General features: G+C 45.7%; 1 protein-coding gene across 6 annotated transcripts in view; it reads left to right on the top strand.

Annotated features, from left to right (window-relative positions):
* The window catches only part of LOC108631513 (Down syndrome cell adhesion molecule-like protein Dscam2), a 112,641-nt gene that overhangs the window by 64,734 nt on the left and 20,825 nt on the right, over positions 1-27,082 (top strand). For all 6 annotated transcript variants that reach the window (XM_018035529.2, XM_018035501.2, XM_018035492.2 and 3 more), the window contains exons 5-9: positions 2,624-2,773; positions 13,203-13,528; positions 18,632-18,881; positions 24,566-24,710; positions 25,509-25,771. In XM_018035529.2, coding sequence (XP_017891018.1) covers positions 2,624-2,773; positions 13,203-13,528; positions 18,632-18,881; positions 24,566-24,710; positions 25,509-25,771 — 1,134 coding nt within the window. The remainder of the gene's footprint in view (positions 1-2,623; positions 2,774-13,202; positions 13,529-18,631; positions 18,882-24,565; positions 24,711-25,508; positions 25,772-27,082) is intronic.

Raw genomic sequence — 27,082 nt, 5'->3', positions numbered from 1 at the left:
GGTACCCCTTAGAAAAATCTCGGAAAAATAAAAAATTTTTTTTTTTTTTAAATATCGAAAAATATCGAAGTATATTCTAAAAAGCGTCAAAAATTGTATTTCCTCAAGTCAGTTGTTTATTCCAACTTCGCGCATACACATCAAGTACCAGAAAGTTTTCCTTGGGTTACTGCTGATTACCATAAGAGTACATGCAAATTGTAAGTCACTATAATTTTTCAAAAAACCCATGAATTGATTTAAAATTTTGCAGATAGCTTTTTAATAGTAATAGGAATCTATAATAACAAATTGAACATGCTAGCATTGTTTAAGTATATAGCCTATACATCCTTAAAAGATCTCTACCGTTCCAAACATCGATTCCACGCATAATGAGAGAGCTATTGGGTAGTACAAAGAACTCGGTTAACGATTTACCAAGAGGTTCAATTTACCAGCAACGGGGCAACATTCAACGTTTCCAGCGGCTAATTTGCTGGCTAATAAAATTCCACGGCGGGGTCTGCGCGCGACGTATGCAAATAAGAGACGCGTCGCCCGTCCAGACATTTTTATGGGGGAGAGACTCACGTTTTCCCTCTCTTTCGTAACGCGTGCACGCTGCCCTTTGGCGCAGTCGTGGCGGGCGGAATCGACCTTAAGGTAAGCGGACTTACGTTCATTCCCGCTTTCGAGCCGGAGCTATAACCGGGCCGTTCCAACGTCTGGAATTTCGAGCAATTTCCTCGAGAATAATGCAATACGTAGAGAGGCCATTGTGTGTGGACCAGGTGGGGGGATACGCGCGCCACGCAACAAACGACGAAATATCGACACTGCCACGCGAGATCCGGTGGACGAACGGCGGGGGTGTGATGGAAGGGGTGACTCAGAGGCGATGGCCTGGGACAACGAGCATGAATACTGTATCGGAGCAAATGCAGTCGTCTATAGGTCGACGTGCGAACGCGCGCCGGCAAAAACATTTTCGCGCGATGCATTTTCTACCGAGCGTCACGGGTAATACGTGCCCATCCACCCACACACAGACACTAATACAGGCGTGGACTGAAAATGCTCGCGGAAGGAGGGAATTTGCGTAATATATTTCGCGTAAGCCTGGGGGGGAAAAAGCAGGAAAAATAGCGGCTGAAGCGTCTCTTTGTGCCGCCTGGCGTCACTCGTGCAACGATTTCGCGTAATTTACATTAGAAGGCGCGGCCCGTGTCGCGGTCTCTCTTTCACCGTTTTCTCTCGTCGCGACTCGCTGTGTTCGGCACGCTGCCCATACTTTGCGTGTAAAATCCGATTCAAATCTACTCATTCTTGTCCGCTTTAGATTCCGCGGGAAGTAGAAAGTTGTGATTAATCCGCTTGTCATTATTCTTCTCTCGATCGAATCCCATTACCGTCGACGATGCGCAGGGCTCGCGATTAGGAATCCCATCATCCAGAGTCTAGGTATTCGCGTACCTGGATTAACGATATCCTTTTGGATCAACGACATCGCGTGCTCGAATTTTCGCGATAATCAATCAACTCGAGGTTATTTAAGCAAAGTCGTGACACTGCCGTTCCTCGAGGAGATACGTGTGGCACTATCAAGTTAACGAGAATGCGATACTATTGAAAACATCGTTTTCCCATTTACCCGCCATTCCACATTCGGTAACGCGTGCCTGTTAATCCGATATGCCCCGGGGTGATTTCGTGAAAAAGGAAAATACAAAAGCGGATGATTAACGCCAGATGAGAGATTCAGCGAGTTACTTTATTGTATGTACACTTTCATTTCATTAAATAACCAGATTTTCAGTTTTCAGAATGCGCAATTGTTCTGTTCCACTAAAACAAAGAATCCCTTTCCGCGTGATTACGTTCGATGAAACTGCAAAATGTAACGATCACTGCAGACTATGTACATATTTTTTATTTGCGGGAAGAAGGGAACCGTGGATTACGCAATTGATGCAAAGGTAAATTGCGAGATCTTTTACGAGCATCAATCCGGGACACGCGAACCCTACCGAAATTAAATCGGTCGCCGGTGCGCATCGCCGCGAACCATTCTTGGCACACAGCGGCGGCCATTATTTCGGTCAAACGCAGGCTACGGTACGAGACAACGGGAAATTTTCATTTTGCACGGCCGGTCGCTTAACAGCAGCGTTGGCCTCCATTAAACGCGGCACCGGCTCGGGCCTAGTTTCCAAATCATTTTCAACGCTACTTCCCAACGACGCGTCCCTGCCCTCGCCTCTTTTTTTATTATTCGCCGATTTACGACACGTGCACGCCGTCCACGCGGACAACCGGGAGGATTTTCCATTAAAGAAATTTGCATATTAATGGAACCGTGCCACGCTGCGAGACACGATTGGTTCGGAATTTCGATGAAACGGGGAACAAATAAAGGAGATCGAATTTTGGCTGAAGATTGAGGACCGGTATTAATATCGAACTAAAAACGGAAACGTTGCCTGCATCTTTTAATGGGTCGTGTGAAAGTCAGTTGATGAATCATTTTTCACAATGTCGTTTCACGTCATATATACATATATGTAGACGGCGAAGAAATACACATATCGAACAATAATTAAGTAATTGTCTTCTTTTCCCATATTTGTCGTAATATTTTCAGATGACAGACATCACATGCTGCCATCCGGGGAGCTGCTGGTGTTCTCGGTGACCACATCGGATGCCCAGTCGAGCTACCGTTGCCGCACCGTGCACCGTGTCACCGGCGACACCGTGGAAAGTTCCTCGTACGCCAGGCTCGTGGTCACCGGTAAGTTGTTCAAGTTTTCCGCGATAATGCACGCACACTTGGCCGCAGTTGTTACCGCGGAAACGTTTGTCCCCCGTCGTTCGGCCGGTCGAAACTTTCCAAGCAGTTGAATATTTAATACGAGCAAATGCATGGGAAATTCCGCCGGTCGAGTTCCGCGACACGGGGTGAACCGCGGTACCCAGGTGGATCCAGGGTTCAAACCACGTGCGGGTAACCCACTTGTTTATTCCTCAGTTTTCCCTTCTTTCCCTCAGAACGAGGGATTTTGTAACTCTTTATGCGAATTTATATAGCGTACGCAACGCGCCGGATCACGCTGAAGGAATTTCAAACCGACATTGTTTAATGCCAGAACTTAACGGTTTGGCATCCCGGATCTACGAATAGTTTGAAACTCTCTGCAGAAACGTCTTCTAGAAGTAGGTTTGTTATAAACTTCGGTTATTAGAATATTCATTAGAGGGTTGTTATTAAAATATAATCAATTAACAACGAATTCGCTGATCAGAATATTAAACATTATCAGAATAGTATTGCCTATTTTGTACGTATGGACGTATCAATGTTTCGAACAAGCGGAATTTAGCTAAAATACATATATCCACTAACTTGCGGCATCCGTACGTGTGGAATCATTCATTCAGAACGTCTCTTGGGGATATCCATGAAACGGTTCGCGCATCTACTTAAACATGAGCGTTTATACGTATAACGATCCCGCACATACCTTTTGCATAGTAAATCATAATGCATTGTTGCGCGTTTCCTGTGGCATGGGCGAGCAGCCAGCGAGCTTGCCACCGCGGCGGGCGCGCGTGCGGCCGGTTGGTTTCTCGCTTCTTCATGAATAAATCATGAGTGTCCGAAATGCTAATGGTCGAAACGTTCGCCACGGGTCGTCGGCTGTTTCTGCATCGAACGCCCGCGCCGCGCCGTTCCGGGCCGGAGTGCTCCGAGTCGTAAACAAAATGCGCACGCCGACATCGACTGAAAATACGAGCCGATCCGACCGAAATGGGTCCCGGCAGCTTTTACGCTCGTCGTTCATCGCGCGTTTCTGCTACCCGTAAATAGGTTACAACCTAATTACGAGCATTGTCGCGAGTTCCCGAGTAACGTCACGCCGTGTTTCCCTCTTCGTGAAGAGCGATTGTTTGTTTTATTACAAACGGATCCACCGCTACGGATGCGACTTTCATGCGTTTCCTGAAACAGAGTGCTGCGATACAAACAATGACGTTTGCTGAAGTCAGGCTGCACGTTAATGCCTTTTTAAACTCGACGGTACTTTAATTCTACGAGGAAACGATTCCTGATTTCGGCAACCAGAGTCCTTTAGACACGAACTTCAGTCGTTTCGGGGAAAGGATCATTTGAGATTCGCGTTTACGTGAGATTTACCATGGATCGACCTAGAATTCTTCCGCCTCTACGGTGCGCACGACATTATTCTAAGCGATCGTAATCAACCCTTGTTAACAATCTAGCCGTGAACACGGTTCGTCGTCGGCGTACTTCATCGCACAGTGCCGGTGGAGAGCTGCTGATTCATAAGACATAAAATGGGTCGAATCTGGATGAGCGGCTGGAACAATAGATGGCTAATGATCAAAGTGCAACCCGAGATGCTCCGCGCTACCAGCAGTGGCTGGAACACGCGGAAGACAGGACGGAATCGAATGCGAGATGAACATATTGTTCGTTAGTTGCGCGCCTCGACCGTCTCGAACGACGAAATCAGGAGTCTGTTGTCGACAAGAGTACAACCGAAGGAGACATTTCTAAGATTTCAACCCTTCTCTCTCAGTAGAACGAAAATAGAAATAAAAGTTTCGAACATAACAAATTTTTTATTCATTCATTTGCTGTACGATTTCGTTCTCCAGAATCGTTTTCAATTAATCACGATCTAAAAATAATTGTTGAATTAACCAGTTAAGTGTGTTTGACGACTATATCCGTCATGGAAGAATGACAGAATTTTGTGTTATGACGGCTATATCCGTGAATAAATTCATTCATTTTCTAAAATAAAGTCGTCTTTTTGACCCAATATTTCAACAGCGCCACTTACTCTGTGTTTGACGACTATATTCGTCATCGCTTGATCATCGCGACATACACTGGGGCGCACTTTGCAAAATGATCGACACAGTTAACTGGTTAATGATAATCCGAAAATGATGAAGTTTTGTTTTGAAAGTAACCACGCCTCGATGTATCAAATAAGATTGCACAGAATATCTCGGGAGATTACACATCGTGTCAAGTTGATGGTAAGGCGACGAGATATTAATTGATCTTGCCAAGCGGAGGTGACGTTGGCTCGGGTTTGAACGTAAATTCGCGGGCGCGTCGGTTCCCATCAGTGTCTCGGCACCACGGCATCTGTCGGTTCGCCTTTTATCATAGCCACAGCCATTATCCAGGTTTGCGTTTTTCGCAAGCTTTCGTGTCGCCCTCCTTGCCGCCACGCCGAAGTCACAACAGCAAGGCGCCATTTTAGGCAAGAGAATCGCCTTTTAAGCCGACTCATCCATTAAACAGCTAGGCCGAATGAACCGCAAGTCGTTTAAAAGTGACATTTCTCGGACAAAATGCCTCGTCGTTTCATTTAATGGATCCGCATTTCGAGCGAATCTTCTGACTCGTTTTTCTCCTCGATGACTAGACGATGAGTCGAACGAGAAATAGAGACAACATGATTTTTCTCGTTTTTCGCCAGGGAAAGTTTAATCTGTACTCTCTGCGTCACGTTACGATGTTTAGCAAAGCGTCTATCCCTTCGTGCGTCTGCCAGCTGGGGTTGCGGCTGTTTTCGCTCGAAGCGTGGCTTTGTTTGAGGATGCTGAAAAATTGGTGCGCGAAGAAATGGAAGGTACCACGTGTTTCCCCCTGGGCTCGATGAAATATCAGGAAGTCTGTGTTATATTTTCCTTTTTTAAATTCGGTGTAGACAGATTTCATAGAATTTGGACAAGTTTCATATTGAAGAATTGATGAACAATAAGTTTGCGTGTATAACCAAGTGAAACGATCTCTCGTTCAATTATTTCACTGTTATCAAACTATCAAATAACTTCCGATAACGCAAACGTTGATCGAACTGCGATCACGGAGTTCGTCGGTCGATTTAGACAGAGCAAACCGACGAACTTAAAAGTTTTATAAGCCACACCGGGATAGTTCTCAGTTTCTGCACCGCGATATCTCCCCATCAACTGATATCCAGTCAGTGGCGATAAGTTTAATTCAATTGGACTTTGCATGGTTAAAGAAAGTTCGGAAAAGGAATCCTTCTTTGTTGCGTCGGTTCCGTACGACTTGATCTGCGCGTCGAATTAGTTCCGCGGTCGGATAGCTTCCTAGCAGTCTAGCATCTTCTCTTTTATTGCGGGCTCCTGCAGGGTCCTGCGCGCTTTTTGCGCTTCACAGCGCGCGTGGAACTTGCACCGAACTGCGGAACGCCGAAGAAGAACGTCGTACTTTCGTGTCTCGGCCGAAATCCAAAGCGTAACTCACGCCAGGGTGCTTAACCAGCGTGGCGGAGGAGAGTCACCTAAAAAGTTCCAACGCGTTGCTTTATTTACGGTCTGACCGGGCATTGTTGCGCGACAAGTGGTACTCGTCGTGGAATGGAACATTGATTTCGTGATGCGAAGCAGAAAGAATATTTAAAACGCCCAGACGATTTGCACTTGAGGATACATAATACAGTTTTAGAAGTATACGAAATTTCGCGATGGTTCGCATATACGACGAGGGACAAAAATTCGGTTATCGCGATGATAAATTTACGTTGAAAACTGTAAATGCAGATTTATCGCGTTTATTCGGTACAGTGCAACGAGGGAAGAGAACAGGGTACGAGAGAAAAAACAAGTAGAAGATTCACGAGTTAGCGCACGGGCGCCACACGTTCGTGGTATTACTTCTAAGTACTTTAAAGACTCTCCCGGCTGGCAGCCACGGAAAAATGTTGAACTTTCCTAAATCCGTGGAATAAGGCGAGAAGCGTGGTTTCTTCGAGGTGCGCTTTTATGATACCCCCGTGCCTTTTTTTGCCGGTCAATGGCGGGGTTGCTCGAGGATGGGAGAGACAGAGTCGGATAGAGAAATAAAGAAAAAGGGCGGAAGAGAGATAAAGAGAGGCGGTCTCGCCGGATGGGAAACAGAGGGTGGAAGGGTGGCGGCAACCGGAGAGGAAGGAAGCCGAAGAAGAAGGAGACGCTCCGGCAAAGAAAAGGGGGACGGGAGCTTGGATATCGCCCTATTGGAGAGTCGACGAAAACGCAAAGTACAATCCAGCAGAGCCAGAATGCAGCCAGTCGTCTGCGGAGCAACGTCGGCAAGAAACAATGCAGCCATCACGGCTCCAATCCCTTCGCTCGCTACCCCGCAATCTTATCGAGACCAACTTACTTGTATCTCTCTTTTCCGGGAGACCTATGTACGAAGACTATGTGCGTGTCGTGTATTCGTAGGCCGTGTATACACGGATGCGTGTACGTGTATTGTGGAGCGTGCACGAGTAACAAGAAATAGGCGAATAGGATGATTTGTAAGGAACCTAGACAAGCAATGTCGGGGTTGTTCGAATTCAGCTCGAAGATTCGCCGAGCCGAATTACACGGCTGAGGTCTTAGTGGTTTGCCTCCTGTTCCACAAGCCTTCCTCGAGCATTGCTTGTTATTATAATGGTCGAATAAATGCTGAGAATTCTGCCCTTAGTATAATATTTGGCAGGAGCGAACGTATTCGTTCGAATTTCTCTAATGAAGTATGTTACACAGGATCTAATAATTTCTCTCCGGGTATTGGGTGGCAAGACTGTTTGTACATGCGAAGTAAATGGAAAGGACAACATCGACGTTTGAAGATTAAATTTCCTTGAGACGAGGGTACACAGAGAAAGAACGGCGGGAAATATACTCGTTGACGAAGACAAACAACGTTTGCCTTTTTTTACCGGAAAGGCACGTACAGCGGTGATTCATCCAGTTAAAACAAGTTATTTGTCCCGTTGAGTTTTGAATTTTACACTGGGAGGATACGGGATTGCGCATCAATCTTCTTGGGTTTCACACCTTGCTTCGGTGAATACGACGCGTTAATCTTGAACCTGTAGAACGGAGCCGTTAATTTAACAACGAGGAAAGAGCGATGCCGACACTCTCCCCTCGAGAAGCACCTCCTCTACGTTTTTCGCCGACGGGTTTATTTATTTATACGTTGGTTTTTACTCGGGGACATTTCGACCGGGTTTATACGCCGAAAGAAACCGCAGACGGAAGATATATAGCGGCAGAGGAGTAAGTAAATACCTGTCACGCGAGGGGCAAACCGGAAGCCGCGCGGTGCACATTACGCCAATGTTCGCAGTCGAATACCCAAAAAAATTCAAGTAGAAACTTCTCGAGGAAAGGAGGAGCTTTTGCTCGCCGCGTCGCGAGGCGCTTTCCGTACGCGTAAATCTTCACCGACGAACGATCGGAATCGCCGCGCGGTAAGAAGTAAAGTTCAAACGCAGGAACAGCAAAGAAACGATTCTTGAAGTGATCCGTGTTGAAGGGACGTTCCAACGGTAGTTGAAAATCGCTTTAAGCCCGAGGCCGAAGTAGCTTAATCTGTGATTCTTTCGCCGGTGAAACGGTTCACGCGTAGTAAAGTATGTCGTCGCGCGATCGGGATTAGGCGTTAAGCAGCTTTTATAAGAACGTAGACACGTGTTCTCCGAGAATAACCAGACTCTCCTTTTCATCAAGATAGTGGCAATCCTTTGGATTATAGATTGTAATTGACAACATTTGTGCTGATAAAGAATTAGCATTAACTTCAGCGGCATAATTATAATTTAATAATCATCCGTCGTGCAATAAACTAGAAGTGTGGGTCCTTTGCGCGTAAACTTTTTGGCACAGCAGGGTCATCCAAGTCGTGCAAAATTCTTAGAGTGCCATTGGATTCTCTCGCTTCTTGAGTAGCTTTGGATTTCCTTCAGCCTTTGCGGTGTTCCCAGCCCCTCGCGACGTTTTTGAGGTGGTTCTTAAATTTCTTCAAAGCCTAATAAACACCCGTAAGGTTTCGTTCCGAGGACAATAATAACAGTAATGATTGTCGTTTGGAATTCAACGACTGTACATTAAAAACTAGTTGTAAGAGATTAAAGATTTCAGCACTTATTTATGTCTGGCACTACGTTCCGGTAGTGCAGTCGAGAAAAATCACTGTCTGTCGCCCGTTTCCGAGAAGCTTGCGGCTTTCAGAACATCCGCAAAAGCAAGACGAGATGGTATCGCGGGGTAACTTCCACTCGGCATTCACGATAAATCTTCATTTCCGGCGAGAGCCTTCTAATCTAATATTCCCGTTGAGTTACAGCTTTGTTCGAGTGCGTTCCCCGCGGCCGTCCCGTCTCCGATATCTGGTAATTTTGGCGGGGCGTGACGGCGATGGAGGCAGGAGGTGAAACGAGTTAGATGGCGCGTTCCCTGTCCCCTTCCTACCTGCGTACCCTTATCAGCCCGTATAAATCAGAGATATAATTATCCGGAATTGCGGCCGGGCGATACGCACGGAAACACGTGTACGTCTTGCGCGCAAATTGCGACCGGGTATCGCGCGTTGTGACCTGAATTCTGAAGCAATCAACGGCTGGCATTAAATTACATATGTGCTCCATCGGTTTCGAGAGGCCGCGCCTCGCCGCGCGCCGCCCGGACCCACATCCGCTTCGATGACGTAATTAGTCAACGACGTAATACGGTTGGCGGTAATATAGCTATAATTAATACAGAAACTCGACTTGCCGACTAATTAATGAAGCCTGAACGATCCAACGATTCCCCCGCTTCATCTCGTACAAACTCGTCGCCCTTTCGACTCGGATCTTCGCGGTGAGCAAGTTTCGAGTCTTTGGCGTCGACGTACACGTTACACCTCTCGCCGTCTAATGCCAGTCCTCTCCTCGTGGATTCATCGTGTAGTTTCCCTCACCTTCCATCCCTTTATCGCGCCGACATTTGCCAAAGTAATAGTTAACACCGGGAAATACCACTTTCCAGATTAACTCTGGGCTTCCAAACAAAATACTAACGCTTTACACGCTCGTTTAACGAATCGTTTAGACCAGAATCGGTGCTCTCGAGGGGTTCCGGTACTGTAGCACAGTCCTGACTAACGATACACCGTGGAGGGGGAAAAGGTGCAAGAATTCCGCGCCCCGACGGAAAAGAGGCAAACGTTAACGCGAAAACGCACGCTTGAGTCGTCTAGGCAACGACGACTGGCAAGAGACACATTGTACGGCTAATTAGTGGCAACTTTATCACGGTGAAGTTGCTTGTTCCAGGTAAATACATGAGAAAGATCACGGGCGCCATTTGAAATTCGCTTTGCCAACGATACACACGGCCGGTGTATATTTAATAGAGTCTTAATTGGAGTCGACGGCTCGAAAGGTTTAATTGGACATCGTTCCGCCGCGGTTTCCGCTCCCTTCAAACCCGTTTTTCTCCTCGCCGCGCGTACCCTTCCCGTCTCCCTTCTCCCCCGCGCCTGTCTCACGTGCCCCCGGCTCGAGAATCGAGCCTTCGGATTACGTAGTCGATGGTTCAAAGGATATCAGAATGTTCCTTTGAGCATACTGTCTGTCCGCTTAAACATCGTGTCGCAGCACGTCTTCTGTCCATCGATACCGACCTGTTTGTATGCTTGGAAATCATTTGCCGCTGCAGCTTTTAATTAAACTTCTCTCCCTTGTTTACCCTTCAAGGCCGCGGCCCCTTCAGTAAGAGCATTTCGTTGGCAAATGATTTTATCACATACCATTTCAAATTACAACGTTCTATAAATATTTCGTGGAAAATATTTGGCATGATCATGGAAATCTTGTATCTTTGCCATTTCGAATTTAGATACCCACCGTGTAATTATTTGAAATTGAACGGAAATCGATTTGATTAAAAACCATTTCCTCCGCGCGCGCTAATAAAATAAACTCAATAATTACAACCCTGCCCAATAATGTTCTCGTCACTTTTGATCTACTTTTTAAGTTGCGCCAAGGTCGTTCACTTTTCCGCGCAGACGCGGAGAATATTTTACCCAACGGATAGAAGGGTTGACTGACAATCCATCGGATCAGCTATTTAAGCGACAAGGATCCAACGATCTGGAAGTAAGAACGAGGCACGTGGAGCCGCGTAGCGTCGACGTAACCAGGAGAATACTGTGGATAGGGGGTGGGTGGTTGTAGGAAGAAATTATTAACGCGTGAATGAGCCACTCGTCACCGAAGCAATCGATGCCGAGCGAATTTCTTTCTCGTCTTTTTTTTCGATTTGATCGATCGTCAAAGTCCCCCTCCCCCCATCCTTCTTCCCTCGTTTTCTCGTTCTTCCTTTTTTCCGCACGCTCGCGACGGTCAACATCAACGCGAACAACGCTGACGTTGAGGCGTAAGTCGGATGTAAATGGCATAAAAAGTTTTGAGCGTGCATATGCACGAGGCCGGTGCAACTGGGAGCGCGGGAGTACGAACAAGGGTGTGGTGGCGGGGGCGTTGCTGGAATATGGCAACTGGAATTGCACACTGCCGCGAACGAGAGAAAGAGGGGGCGATAGCACGCGGCCCGAGATGAAAAGAGACGGCGAGAATGCCAGAGAGTATGAGAGAGGGACGGTGGTACACAGAGTGACAGAGGGAGGCAGGGCGAAACGAAGGGTGAGCGAGATAGAGGGGTGCGACGATCAATACGCCATCAGCTTAAATTACAATAATAACGCCGAGCAGACAAAGCGAGCGTGCCATTATAAAATACTGCAGTCGTAAAAAGCTCAGGCGTGGCGAGATCTTAATCGTTGAACAAACAACCCCTTGTTGTTTAAACCGTACGCTATTCGCCGGAGCAAAATGTCCATTGACTTTGTCGCGACCAGGGATTTGCGATTTCCATCGATCGGAACACAGATTCGCGTATTACTATCTAAAATATTTGATACAACTTCGGTCCTCCTGCGTTCAAATCAAGTTATTAACGACGATCTATTTTAATTGTGGAACGACACATAGAACGTTCAGTAAGTGATACGACACGGACGGAAAATTATAAAATAATGAAATATCGCAAAACAGGTCTAATGTACATGGGCGCTGGAATTCCAACGAGTCTGAAGGACAACTACCGTCGATAGAGTTTATATTTTGCAAAACAAATGGTGGAATTTAATACAAATTTATAACAATGAAGGACTTTTCATATGCGTCCGCGAACACGAATTGTTCGGCCGCGTGTAATTAAGCGGCGAAGTAATGTGGAAAATGTAGAATAAACGGCGGAGTGGAAGGAAATAAATGTAAATTTGTCGAGCACACTAACTCGTATAATACGTAACAGGGACAAAAGGTAGGTCTTTCGTGGCCCGTGAAAAATTGATACCCCGGATCTTTGTCTTTTTCAACAAGTCCACGGAGATTTCTTTCTAGCTCGTGAATCGTCCAAGAGATTCAAAATGCATTTCACGGTATCAAGTGGGAGACAGCCGAGAGAAATTGATGAAAGAAAGGGAATCCATTCCCGCGGAGTCGACCGCCTTACCTTTACTTTTCCTTTTTATCTCTGCTTCTGTCTTCTTTTTTTTTTATCATCGTTACGATTCATTGGCTCCATTCTTGGAAATTCCCTCTGAAACGCCTCGAGTGTGTTCCCTTTTAACGCAACGAACGAATCAAGAGCGCGAAAGTTGATCCGAACCTTGAAATAACACATCGGCTGCGAACTTTCCGGGACGAACTTTTGCCATTTCCCCACGTTCCACGAACAGAAATTCTAGCCGACTGGCCGCGAACTGATTTCACGCCGGTTCGAGTTTTTGGTAAAGGATTTAAATCGAAACGTTTCATTGGAAACGCCGGGATTGTTCACTCAATTTTTTACCGCGGGAACTAGATTTGAACGTAGTAAATCGATGAACTCGTTTCATTCCTGCCAAAACGTTTCCAAATGTTTGATACAGAAAAGTTTTTACACCCGTGCAACACATTCTATTAATTATTCTTAAGAACTGCAGTCTGTGGATTCAACAAAAATAATTAAAGCCCGAAACGATTCCAGAACAAAGAGTTCTTGAAATATTCCACCGCTTCTTAACAACCGCAGCAAGAGTCTTGAAGGACTGCGGGCATTCGACGATATTCTTCAAAATCCCAGCCAAAAATGTCAAGTACATACGGAAATACTCTTAGGACAAGTGCTCCTTTCAACCGTTTGAATGCTGACAGCCTTTTAAATTTGAATATTTTAAAAACGTTTAATTTCTCGTATTTGAATATTCAAATTTGACAGATTTGAATATATTTAAATGCGAAGATTTGCAGGAGCTTATTCGCGTGCCGGGGATTGAAGAAAATTTTCTTCATTTTCAGATCCTCACAGCCCGGTGCCGCCAAGATTCAACGAACGAGTGAGCCCAGCGCCTATCCGCACGGGGGAGACGATCGTCCTATCCTGCATTTCCCAGGGTATACCGCCGCCCATGTATCTATGGTTTCGCGAGTCCGTGACGGGCACGGCGATGATCTTCAATTCAGAAAGGATCTACGCGAGAGCGGGCGTGTTAGTGCTACAATCAGCTCGGCCCGAGGACGCTGGCCGATATGTCTGTCACGCCAACAATACGGCCGGTTCCGAGATGGTCGAACTAGAGGTCTCCATTATAAGCAGTCTCTCCATCCACCTGGTACCTCAACAGGTTAGTTTCCGCTACTCTCCTTTGATCTTCGGCTCGATCCACCTTCGAGCACCTCTCATCTTTCCGTAATCTTTCTCTCAACCGTTCATTCAATTGGCTCCTTAATAAATTTCGATTTATCGAATCGTGATACTGATTATGATATACGATCGCGCGTGCACAATCTAACCGAATCAGTTTCTTATATCTACAAGTCACGCAAGACAAATGGTTTCGTTGGTTTAAGACTCAACAGGTTCGTATCTTTTTCTCGCCGATCGAATAATATTACCACTTCAATGCATCTCCGCGGCGTGTTAAATCGCTCAAAGAAATTTCCTAGGATCGTCGAAAAATATTAACCCCTCAACAGGTTAACAGCATTCTATGCGGTATCGATTGGATTTCCGAAACGATTTGGTCGTCGGCTTCCTGTTACACTCTCTCCGCCGGATAATCCCGATCCTTCGTGAAATCCCAAGGCGTCCCGATATTCCTTCGTCCGTCGGCGCGACGCGACACCTTTTTACCATCCCGCAGATGCCCGAACGACCACCCGTTTTCGAGAGTCAGGGGAAGAAGCTGGCCTCGCGTCGCGTCGCTGTCCGGAAATAAATTCCAGAACGACGTGGCACGCAACAGATTTTCTCTGCGAACGAGCCACAGTTCTCAATAATAAGTAGCTTCTCTTTCATCCGACTGATACCTCAACAGGTTAGCTTCTCTTTATTCTATTTCGTAAACAACTCGAGAGCCATCGTGGATTACTTCCTCTTACCCTCGGCTTTTTCGTTCCTGCTTCCCGTCTCCCTTTCTTTCCTTTCGACGGGAGACTAAGGCTTCTCAATGAGCGTCGATTCTATTTCCAGCAGATCTGCAAACTACCTCCGGCGTCCTCCCACTCGGCGCAATTCCGGTTCGTTGCTCCGCGACTTTGTTAAGCCGACAAGACGTATTCTCGTTCCTTTTAGCTGAAGGTTCTCTCGAGCGGTACACGCGAGTTTCGCGAACGAGCGCGGATAAATTCGCCGAACGGGAAGGTTAGAGCTTGTTGCCGACTAATTTCCGTCGATGTGGATAATTGAGCATCGCGTCGGGGTAAACACGATACCCAGGGGTAGATAAAGACAGGCCAGATATCCCGGGAAGGATGCGGATAAATCTTGAAAATGTCGTAGCGTGTATACGGGACGAAAGGAATAACGAGCTACATGCTTCGCTCGTCTTGAATGAGATGTTGCCATTCATTAGTATTAACTTCCGTTAATTAGTAGCTCGGTACAGGGGCCGTCCTCCGACCCAACGCGACGTCCCTGCTAGTTCCTTTGATGTTTAACAAGCTCCATTAATTGTGTTCGATGTTTCCCGGGACGATGAACGCGACTATTGTGTCGATGATAAAAGAAAGAACCGGCGGAGCTTCCGCGATATCGATCACAGGCGTGGCAGTGATCACGGACACCGAATGTACATATACATATCTGCGTCCACATGCGACTCGTTACTACTAGAAAACTACCGAATCGCTTCGAGGGTTCGATGGATATCACGAAAATACGGGAGCCCGCGATACTGATGCAAGGCAACAAATCGTATATACCGTCAAAACAACCAATCGCTGCGCGCACGTCAGGGATTTCGAGTTTCACCCGCGGGATACACTGTAAGCGTATTAACCGGGGCGTCGATTGCCTGTGCATAGGCGGTATAATTAATAACGTTCGAAACGAAATGTCAAAGGGGTGGCAACCCGTTAATTCACTGCTGTTCCACCTCCCTCTCTTTTGGTCTCGTTTTATTATCGACGAACCGATTTTCGGTGAAAATTCTCGAATTGCGAGCGAATCGTTGCACGATTACACAGGGGTCAAAGTTAGGTCCAATTTGCACATCTACTGTGAAAAACAATGGAGCGTTCCATGATGAAATTATAAACTCCAATTTTCGTCGAAACGGAAAATAAATTATGGTTTATAACGTGTCGCAATTCAAGAACGCTCGGTCATCTGTGGGCAATAGCCTGTGAATCCATGGGAGACTGGGAATTGGCGAACGGTCCGTATCCCGGTGGATAAGGGAACAGAGAAGGGTGCAGGGACTACCATCGAGTCGATGAAATAGCATTCATTCGCCGGAAGGTTCTCGCATAACTTCTGCAGTCATCAGCAAAGAAACGCTTATTGCGGACGGGTTCTCTCTCATATATTGGCTGCCATTCGTCGGGCAACGCCTCCTTCCATTAACGCGACGGACTTTGTCGTCACTTTATTAAAAGCACCATCACGGGCGCTTTTCAATTCGAGCTTCCGCGTAATAAATTTTCGCTGCCTGTAATCCGTCGAAGAAGCGAGACAGGTTGCCGCTTTGTAAATCGATATAAGAAATAAGAGGTTTATATTATCGTACCAGACGGCGGCGTTTCGATCCGATCGAGAAATCTTTTCCTCGACAAGACGGGACTCGACCGTAGACTAAAAGAAGATAAGCCAGCGCAGCGTGGGTCGGTTTATTTGGTTCTCGCACATTACAGATCTTCCATTCATATAGCTTTCGCATTTCATTCGATTAATTCTATGGAACGTTCGTTCGGTGATGTGTTTTTGCGAGAACAACCAATTGAGAAAATTCTGACCCAATTTACTGCACGCTGTGCATCTATACATGTGCAATACCTCTGCACATTTCGCTGGTCTTATTATTATTTGCTCGCACATTTCTAAACATTCTCATAATAATTCTCTTTATTCGCTGTTTTCATTCAACCGGATGCTCACGCGTCGCGCTTTCGCGGAGCTCATATCGACAACGTAAACGCATGACTGACTGTCTTAATAATGCCATCCTGCTGCGTGAAAAAGGAGCAGGAACGTCGGAGACAAAGGGGCCCGGAAAGGTGCAACTCAACGCCTCCCAAGTTTTGTCCTTTTTTTCTTACACTCCTTTCGAGCCACCTCGTTCGGTCGCCTTTAAAGACGCCGTCCTTGCGCATCTTATTTCCCATTCCAACCTCCGGCTGCTTGAATACCGTATCAAAGGATATTTAAACCGGTATTCGGTTTGAAAGAAAGTTTCCTTCAGGGGTCGTGGAACAAAAGGAGCTAGCCGTGAGCGAAACTTGCCCGATCCTCTCGACAATATTTAATGGCCGTCCTTATGGTTCGATTCGCTATTCACACGATGCTCGTCAAATTCCTTCGCCCTTGGACCCGCTTCGTAAGAAGGCTCTGTTTGGGTTGCATTAGCGAAACCAAAATGAAAACGTCGTCGGTTATTTATGACGCAAAGTGGTTGAAGCCACTGACCCGTCCTTCCGGATTATTTTTAGTCGAACGTATTAAGGCTCTTCCGTTCATGATAGATAAATTCCTTCTTTTTTCCCAATCGATGCACACTCGACGTATTATATAAGCCAGTGAAATTCCTTTCTCGATCCTTTGATGCTCGAAACGATTTCGAAATGCACGACCGGAGGGCACGACGAGAGATCGCGTTACGAGGAACCCAAGGACAAAGTGTACAGAGTACAGACCGTAACTATGATGTATGTATGTGCATCGATATTCGCGTAGGTGCATCTGTCGATGCTGTACCAGCGGTAATCAGGCCACGCAGAATTGTCATGGATGTACATGAATGTATACATCGCTACACGCAACCGTACGAACTAACCTCTTCAATAATACATAAGACGGATTCCCCGGCGAGATCAAAGACCGATGCCCCGCGATCGGTAATCAATTAAGCAGCTGAAGGTGCATATGGAAATACCAGTAGGCCACTCCATTCAACCGCGTTCCGTGATACATGCATCACAGGTTCGCCGTGTCTGACTAGGTCGAGTCTTTTCCACTTGCGCCGGTCGATGCCGTCTCGTGGCGAGCGTTTAAAAAAGTTTTTAATACGGAATCGTTTTTTCGTACTGTAGTCATTTCACATGTAATTTCATATTAATTCGACATTATTTTTTTTCGTTAAAATTGATAAGCGAGAATTAATTAGGGACTACGTAAATATATTTCACCACAACAGGGTTTCTTTCCATTTCAATGTGTAATGAAACGAAATAGACTTCATTATAATTTTAAATACCGTTTAATTGCGTCAGTAGTGAAAAACTGATCTCCTGGGAGTCAGTTAATTCTTCGTAGTTCAAAGTAAGCGAAAACATCGAGTCAAGTAGGGTTCTTGTTATCATTTCACACACATATCACGATGTGTACTTTGCGAGAGCGCTGTTGAACCGCTCACCACAACCCATTTAGCGAGAACGATTCTCGTTAATGATAAATCAGATGGACCAGGAAACTGATCAAAGGGAGATAACCGCGCGACCCGGAAGCAATTAAGCTCTCGAAGGTGGGCGACGAAATACCCAACAGGACATTCGATTTGCCGGTAGGTAGGTATGCCCGTGCTCCGCTCGGTCGGCCTGGAATCCATCCCATCCGTTGTGTCTGAGCACGTTAAGCGTTTTCTACTAGGCGTTCCGGAACGATTGCGTGCCGATCTCTTTTCCACGATCGTCGCGTTTAACGATCGACATTTTCGAAGCTGTTCTCACACGGTTTGAACGTACGTGTCTTTCATAATTTCAACGCAGCTTAAACAGAGTAGAAACATCAAAGGATGTTTCGGGTCGATACTCTGTCGAAGTTACCAAAATGGAGTAGGAGACCAGGGACGGGTATTAATACAGCGTATGCTCACGCTAAACAAACGTCGACTATGCTATCGTGTAGCTTTGCTCATACATACATTTAACAATCCGCCTAAGCCAGCCTGATGTATGTAATTACAATTATTCAACATCATTTTTCCAATAATTAAATCGCGCATTATCAGATGTTAAATTGTTCGCGTAACCCGATTGGAAATTATTTTGTGAGACGGGAGACCTCGTAAGCTGGTATCGAAAGTTGGGCTGTGCTTTTCGCAGCTACGAGAATCGATGTTCACGTCCGAAAGAACACAGCTGCTGTCGAGGTAGCAGATTCTCTACGAAATCGTGGCCAACTTTCCTCCGGAACGATATTAAGCTCTAAGGACAGTCGGGATATTAAAAGTGACATTTATTGGCGAACGTGCGCCGACTAACCCGTTGCCCGGAATCGATAACTGTTGCAGGTCACCGTCGACCTGGGAAAAGACGCCGAGTTCCACTGTTCCGTTACCGGCCAACCGATCCCTGTGATCTTCTGGACGAAGGACGGTCTTCCCGTGAGAGAAGGAGCCTCCGGTAGAACCAAGATCAGCGGCAACGAGGGCTCGACGTTGCGAGTGTCGTCGATCGTACGCGACGACAAAGGAATGTATCAATGTTTCGCGAAAAACATGAACGAGATGGTACAAGCGACCGCGGAGCTCCGACTAGGGGGTGAGTTTACGTTTTATTTTAGTGGCTGAACTTTCCCTCCTTCGTTTTTATGAACCGCGCGTACTTAACGCCGCGCTGCGCACAGCCCTGGCGCGGGAAATTGCCTTTTCGGAAGTTAAAAATTTAAGGCCAATGAAAATACATCTAGTCTGGAGTTCAGTTATCAGATAACTTTCTTTACCCCGGACGTAATTCGTATAACACGAAGACGTACTTAAAACTGTAACGCGCGAGTTAAGACGGATTAGTGTACCTAAGCGCCTCGTAACCAGTCATCTTCCGACGCGTTCCTCGAGTTTCCACGAGGAACTTTTATAAAAGTTCTGAAAATAATAAGGCTAAATTAAAGCTATTACCGAGGCCACTGTTAACCAAGGCCAGCCAGCCGGCTAGTGAACCAGTCCCTCTATCTCTCTCTCCCTCTTTCTCTCTGTATTGCGAAACTTTCGCACGACCACTTTGGCGACCTGCCCCCGCGCCTTTTATCGGCCGTTCGCGAAGTAAACTCTGTTAAACGCGGTAAAAATACTATATCACAATGACGCTTGATCCCGTTATTCGGGGGTTGAATATTTTTAATTAACGGGCAAGTTCGCTGGACGCTTCGTTAATCTCGACCCCCGAGCGAGGAGAAGGCGCTTTCGGCAACAAAGAAGGGATTGAAACTTGGTCCGATATCGCTCCGCGTTCGCCGGCCAATATTGTACGAAATATGAAATTTCCCGTCCTTTTAGCTTCGTTCGGAACTTCGCCTGGAATTTATATCCGCAGTCTGTTTTTATATCCAATTTATATCCGACACGATCCTGCGCACTCAGTCGCATCCGTCTGGCTCTCATCGACTTATTTCCAAGCCTTCCCGTTATCTTCCTCTTGTATTCTTTCTATCTACGGCCTGAGAAGTCTCGCGTTCAATGCGCGCAACCGAATTCTTTCATCGGCTTCCACCTCGATCCGTCCGCGTCGCGGTCACTCGCCTATTCTCGGCGCGCGAAACGGGGAGGGTTTCGCGACAAAAAGCTCGGTCTGGCGCGAAGGAAAAGGGAAAATAAGACCGCGAGTCGAGGACGAACGAGTGGAAGAAAGTGCGTAAAGGACGAAGCCAGGCGAAGGAAGAAAAAGTGCGAGCAGGAGCGTCGAAACGAAGAGAGAGAAGGAAAAAAAATGCTTAATGAGGGCGATGCATAATGGAGAAAGGAGAAATCCACTGGCTGGCGTGCCGTAAAATAAATACATGCCATTTGTCTTAGTCACGAAGGTGGCGAAGCTTGCCGCCGGCTCACGGACTAAAAGAAACGCGTCGCCGACGAACCGTTAGGAATGGGAGGGAACGTTTGTTAAGTGTCGGTGTCCGTTCGAAATTCTCACGCAAAAACCGAATGGACGAACTCGGCTAAAACGAAACGCTTAAACGCGTTATCCGACAAGAATGTAAAGTAACTTTTTCGAAGAAACTGTAACGCTACAATCATGATACTGATTATTCCACAATAGTTTTGATTCTGCAATCAGTCTTACGAAGTCTTCTTACGTTCCTTATTTTTTCAAACCAATTCTATCGCTCCTTCATCAGTCCGCGTATTTTATTCTTAAACCTACTGCCGCGCAGAGACGATGTTTCCACGTGACGTAATCCATTGCCTTAAACGAAGCTGTCAGTCGACCGCTTTAAGTGCACGTACGTAACGAGCAGACCATTTCCGTCTTAGTGTCACGTATACGAGGCTGAAGCATCGGCCGACATTTCTCAGCAGCTGGATGTCCCGTCCGACGATGCCTTCGTTTACTGTCCCCCATCCACTCTCTCCCTCTTGTTTCAGTTACCATTTCGAGACGCGAGAACGGTACTCGGAGATTGGTCTTGAAAATTGTGAGGGGAAGATGAAACGTAAGAGAGTAATGATAAAAGAGCTGATATAGAAGATTGATTAATAAAAATTGCCGCTTTATATATCCTTTGTTCGAACCAGTGGAAGTAAGAGAATAATATTTCAAAAGTAGGGAAAATTGTGGAGAAGAGATGATTAAGGTTTATATAGAAAAAGACGCATGGATTAATAAAGCTTGTCTCAAAATGGTTTTATTCAAATTCATGGGAACGTTCAAATTATATGAAGCCTTGTTCAAATATTTTCTCAGGGGCATCGGACCCTGAAATGGGTTTATTAAAACTGTGGAATGATACATTTTCACTTTTAATTTAAACTTGATCCTATTTCTTATTTAACATTGTTTTTCGTGCAAATTTAATGTTCGTTTTTTCATTCTGTCTAACAATTTTAATGAATACGAGGGTTCCGTTTTATTCGTCGAACGTTCTTGTTCCCTCGTAGTATTGAACTATGTCCTGTGACGTGCAGGAGTAGACAAAAGACAGGCGTTCGTTTATCTCCGGGAACCGACTCTATTTTTCAGTCAACCCGTAACGCCGTGGAAATTTTTAAACGTCGGGGAAAAAACTCGGAATTTCGTCAATCGCTCTGGCTCGACTGGTAGCGAAACTGCGTTCAATTCTCCGCGGTTAATAACTTTCGCTTTCGATCCGCCGATAAGTCACGACGTTTCTCCCTCCGACTCGTTCGCTCGTTCCTTCCTTTTGTACGCTTGGCCGTCTTTTCATCGACCATCGCTACTATGCTTTTTAAATAATTCATGCGTTCTCCCAGACTAAAATCAAACAAAATAGACGAATCGAAATCGTTCTATCTGCTAGCTTCCTCTTCCTCGCTCTCGTGTCCCCGATAGCTATCGCTTTGTACAACTCGAAATAATTGGAAGCGAACTAATCCTCTCGCGTAACAAAGGGAAGAAATCAAAGCGGCGAACTTTTGTAACGATCCCAGACCGATTTTCAAAAGAGAGAAACAGACGTACGAGCGCGTAATGTAAAAAAATTCTATGCACTACGACTGTTTTTACCCACCCTTACCCTCTCTCTGTCTCTTTTTTCAATTTATTCGATCGAGTGGGGAGCACGGAACGGTTTATGGAACGCACATATGGTTGAAAAAAGAATTAGAGAGAAAGGAAACCGTCGATTTTGGCACCGGGCCAAATGACTCCCCGGGAAATTCCGTCCGGTCTAAATTGCGAAATATTTTGTAAAATAGCGAGCGGCGTTAAATTTTTCACGCGACTTTAGCGTAAGTCAATATACACTCTGATCGTGAGTGATGTTTTATTTTTAAATGTGTGTAACAATAAAACGTTCCGCGCAATTCGAAAGCCGATTTCACGTTTCTATAGAGCGCGAGGGGAAGGTTGACAAAGATAAACAGAGGTTATGCTTATTCTTTGACATGTGATGGCAAACATTCATTTATTTATGACGTTTACAGGAATGATAATCACGATAAGGTAAATAATGTGTTCCTATTGAATTAGCCAATGGCTAATCACACAGCTTCGTGTTGCATCGCGCTCTGTTTTCCATCTGTGAAACGTGCATACAACAAACAACGCGAATTAAAATTCGAAACTCTACGTTGATTTTCGGAATTTGCAGAAAAGAATTATCGTAATAAATGTGATAATTCTTTAAAGCTCTTATTTAACATAAACAATGTCGTTGGTGAAATTATTGAGCAGAAATCTCATAAACGGTTGCATTATTGCAACGCAGAACTCATGTCATGCAAGGAAGGATAATTAACCTCCCGTTTCCTTGACAAAGATATAATAACGACTATATGGCTGACTCGTACTACTGCGGGCGTCCGACCACTAAGGCGCGTTCCACTTTGGACTTCGTCAAACACGCGTACGGTATACTAAATCCAATAGAAATCCCTCATTTCGTGACGATCGAAAATTATTGAAAGACAATTCAACTACGAAAGCAATCAAATTATAAATGTAGTATATTGTTGATAAGTATTTTATTATTTCATTTAATCACACTTCAATCACTTCTCACAATTATTTCTTCTATTCCGCATTCATTCGCATTTTTATACAAATACATCATAAGGATGACATACAGTAGAATTAAATATTGTCTCTCGTTTTCATTATACATAGTAAATCATGATGAACCTCGGAGCGCGCGCAGAGGCGAGAAACTCGCGCCAATGTTGGGGGCGCGCTGCGAAGTTTTCGATAACTGGTCGACGGGGATAAATGACAGGGGAACGGACGCCGGGCCCGCACAGAATAATACAGCGGGCCGCAAAACGGGGCGTGGCATCCGGCAATACGGCATCCTAATTTACGCCATGAGCAAACAGGTCGGAGCGGCGACGCAGCGCGGCGCAGCTTCGCTCCGTTCTGCCTGCTCCATGGTTCCGTGTGTGGCTCGGTTATTGTCGGCTCTATAATTTGGGGTTAATTCACTAGGCGGCACTCGAGTTCAGGCGTCAAACCGCAGATCGATAGTTCTGCCCGCGTACCGGGTCTTGTCATGTAAATGTTGCGTGCATAATACCCCGCCTTGCGGCGAACCGGGGTCATTTCCACGGAGCGTATGTATGTACGTATGTGTATGTACGTACGTCGGATCCGTTGGTACGCGCACGCGAGTGACCCCCGAACGCCCGGAGGCTAGCCTAAATCTCGCTGCACCTGCCCCGATATTCGTCCTGTAGCTACCTGGTTGTTAGCAGACCCTCCGTGCCACCAATCCACGACTCGAACTTTGAAATCCGAACGGTTTCAAGTTCGAACTGATTCTCATCATCGCGCCGCCTCACAGAATGAGATTCAAATGTTGGCGGAACAGAAAGGACGCATTAAAATCGCGTAATAGAGTTTGTCCAAACGGAATTAGTAACGTCATCGTTTCTGGAATTGTTTAGAGAAACAAGAATATGGCTCGCTGGTTGTTAACTAGCTATCATGCACGAGTCTGTTTCCGAGTTAGAACCGGCTCTCCCCATTCTAATACGTCATAGAGTTTGTTTTAGACGATGTCCAGCTGTTGCTGAAATGTAAGTTGGAGTATACTGTAGATGTGTGTAACAGAGCTCGTTACAGTTTACGTTATAGGATTTCTGTCATTTTATTGTTATTTCACGTAACGAGATAGGAACGTTCTAACGCGTAGTGATTGCGATTTGGAACTAGCCAAATCCCCGTGCGTAATCTGCATACATTTGGTTGCTCATAGAATGTATCCACGCACCATTGAATTATTTCGAAATCTCGACGGATTCTGGGCAAATTCCGACGCGATCGATTCGTCCGGCAAAATTGAAACACGTCGGCTCGGATTTGGCGTAATGTTACTAGAAACGTCATTTAGTTTTCGATTGCACCGCAAGCGATTCTATGAGAAGGGAGAAATCCGGGCAGTTTTGTCGAATTGTCGGATGAACGCGAGGGAAAAAAATGTGATTTCAGCAGTGAAATTGTTAAAATAAAAAGCCGGAACAAAATATCCAACTAAATTACGTCAACGTCCTCCGCGTCCCATAAAAACGCGCGGTGAGCGGGGATTATCTTCGAGAAGAGAAAAAGAAAAACGTAACGAAACGTGCGCGAGGCACGTGCAAGAACAGTTCTATTCCACTCTTTCGTTCACCTTCGACCCGCTTTAACGCCCATTACCACGCTGCCATTTGCATAATTATAAAAACGCTCGTCGACGTTTTGCCAGGCACGACGATTTCCTCGACGATCGAGAACCTTTTTCATACTTTTCTAATGGCGTGTGTGTGTGTGTGTGTGTGCCTTTGTGGTCTCTTCAGATGCCGCGCCCCAACTTCTGTACAAATTCATCGAACAGACCATCCAACCGGGTCCTTCGGTGTCGCTCAAGTGCATCGCTACAGGAAACCCGACGCCGCACTTCTCCTGGGCACTGGACGGGTTTCCTCTTCCGCAAAACGACAGGTAACAACCTCCAGCTTTCTCCACTTGGTCATCAATCATTTTTCTTAACGATCAAAATTTACGATGCTCTTGTATATTTTTCTTCAAATAAAAATATGTTGCGCGTGGGAAGATAAACGTTCGTGATAAGGATCAAAAGAGCATTGAAGCAATAAAAAAACTCGCTTCCGGAGAAGCGCGCACACCTCGATCAAAGATCGATGGATGGTGTGTACACAATTATTTTCGGTTATTAAACTGCGGCTATTACGATCGGAGGTAAATCAGACCAGCTCTCCGTCGTTATAACGCGGGTCCCGTGGGAACGGATACCACCCCGCGGGCTTCGATTCTCTGAACCAATTGAGGGGAAAATTACCAATCAACCGGGTTTCAGTCTAAACTCTTTAGAGTCGCTCGATTTAGAAATGATAGATTCGACGGTGCCGCGTTCCACGCTATTAATAATAACGCATCCGCCCCGTGTGTTTTCTCCTTTATTTTATATCGCCGCGCCTAGGTCGGTTTACTCGGTGCCAAGTGACTCGTGATTGAGCCGATAATGATTTCGTTAGAGGGGACGTGTCACCCTTGATGGGCTTTGCCTTTTGATTTTCCACGATCCGATGAACAAACAAAATATTAAATAGCACCCTACTCGTGGAAACAGATTCTATCCCATTTATTATTATGCTCGAACACAAAAAAGATTTTCACTACTGAACTTTGGAATATAATTTATTAAATTTATAAAATTTCCCAGCGTTAACCAATAAATTGACAGAGACCTGACGCTTCTGGATCCCGAAATTGTTGCAGGTTCATGATAGGTCAATATGTGACAGTGCACGGAGACGTGATATCGCACGTGAACATCAGCGTAGTTCACGTGGAGGACGGAGGAGAATATCGTTGCACTGCGTCGAACCGTATGGCAAGGATCTCCCATTCAGCTCGTCTTAACATTTACGGCCTGCCCCACGTTCGGCCAATGGGAACCTACGCAGCGGTAGCCGGCGAAACCACCATCATCAAATGCCCGGTTGCCGGTTTCCCGATCACGAGCGTCACGTGGGAGAAAGGTTAGTGACGCGACCTACAGTCCGTAGGACTTTAGAATCGAAAGATCCGAAACGCGTTCTGTTCTTTTTGAGTATCTAATCGTGAAGAGTAAATTTTACTGCGATTGTAACAAGTATTTGCATTAAATATACATTTGCAAAGGAAGAACGCAAATAATACGGTGCACAGATATAAGATGACTTGAATCTTACCAGCGTTTGCATATAGAAAACTTTACTCCAAGATTTTGATTACTGTTAGATAGGTACTTTCGACAAATCATCTTTTCCTGATTCTCGTATTTTTGCAGCATGAAAAATAAAGATTAAGGGGGAGGGCGAATTGAAATATTTGCGGCGCGTAAAGAGCCCGTAAATAAGTTACCGTCCGCGTCCAGCGTTTTCTCGTAAATCTGGCTCGCGCAGCAAGGAGACGAATGAATTTTCAGAGAAACTGAAAGTACCGTCGTCGCTTTTTCGAGCGGTTTAAATGAACTTTTTACCTCTGCGCCGGCTATATATACGTCAGCCAGCGAGGAGAGGTAGAACGAACGGGGTTTTATTCCGTCGAGCGGAGGAAACTCGCTCGTCCCGTTGCTCCGCGCATTCGTACGACCAAGTTCGAGCGTTTCTTTTCCGGTAATGATGAACCGAACTCACGTAAAAGTTTCAAACGGTGCCCCTGCCATTTTACGAACGATGTAGCACGATGATGGACGCGCACCAGTAACACCCTCAAGTCATCGCTGCAAAACGAACTGAGGCTTCGACTGCGCGAGCGACGCTTAACGATTTCACACCGGGCCATCGACAAGCTCGCCCGCGAATGAACTCGATGAGCACCGTGAAGCTATCACAAATTACCCAGTTTACTTACCGTTAAAAAACCGACCTAACATGTACCATCTACCAATTTATTCCACATCGATTGGCAAAACTTCCTATTTCACTTATGCTCCTCTCCGCAGAGCAGTAACTAATAAAGTTGTAACGAAATGTAAATTTATAAGTAAAGTTAAAATCGAATAAACTCCTCGCTTATCTTCTCAAACAAATTTCATTTAAGTTTCCAACTGAAATTATTTGTAACTCGATCCCTTGTTACATTCCATCCATGTTTCCTCAAACTGAATGAAATAAAGGACAGTACACGTGTAACGATCCGCGTGATGCTGACGTAAATCAGAATCTTTTCTTTGATTCGTGAATTGTTTGTCAACGAAGGATAATAATGTCGACAATGTACGCTCGTTCCTGCCTCATCCCTCCGTCCTTTCTCCTCAACGAGACAAAGAATCGTCTCACTTGGAAAATTGGCTCGTCGAACTGAAG

The sequence above is a fragment of the Ceratina calcarata genome, unplaced genomic scaffold (genome assembly GCF_001652005.2).
Source record: "Ceratina calcarata isolate Rehan_Ccalc_2016 unplaced genomic scaffold, ASM165200v1 scaffold147.2, whole genome shotgun sequence".
NCBI classification, from domain to species: Eukaryota; Metazoa; Arthropoda; class Insecta; order Hymenoptera; family Apidae; genus Ceratina; species Ceratina calcarata.
The sequence above is the reverse complement of the archived record's forward strand: the minus strand, read 5'-3'. Positions and strand labels throughout refer to the sequence as shown.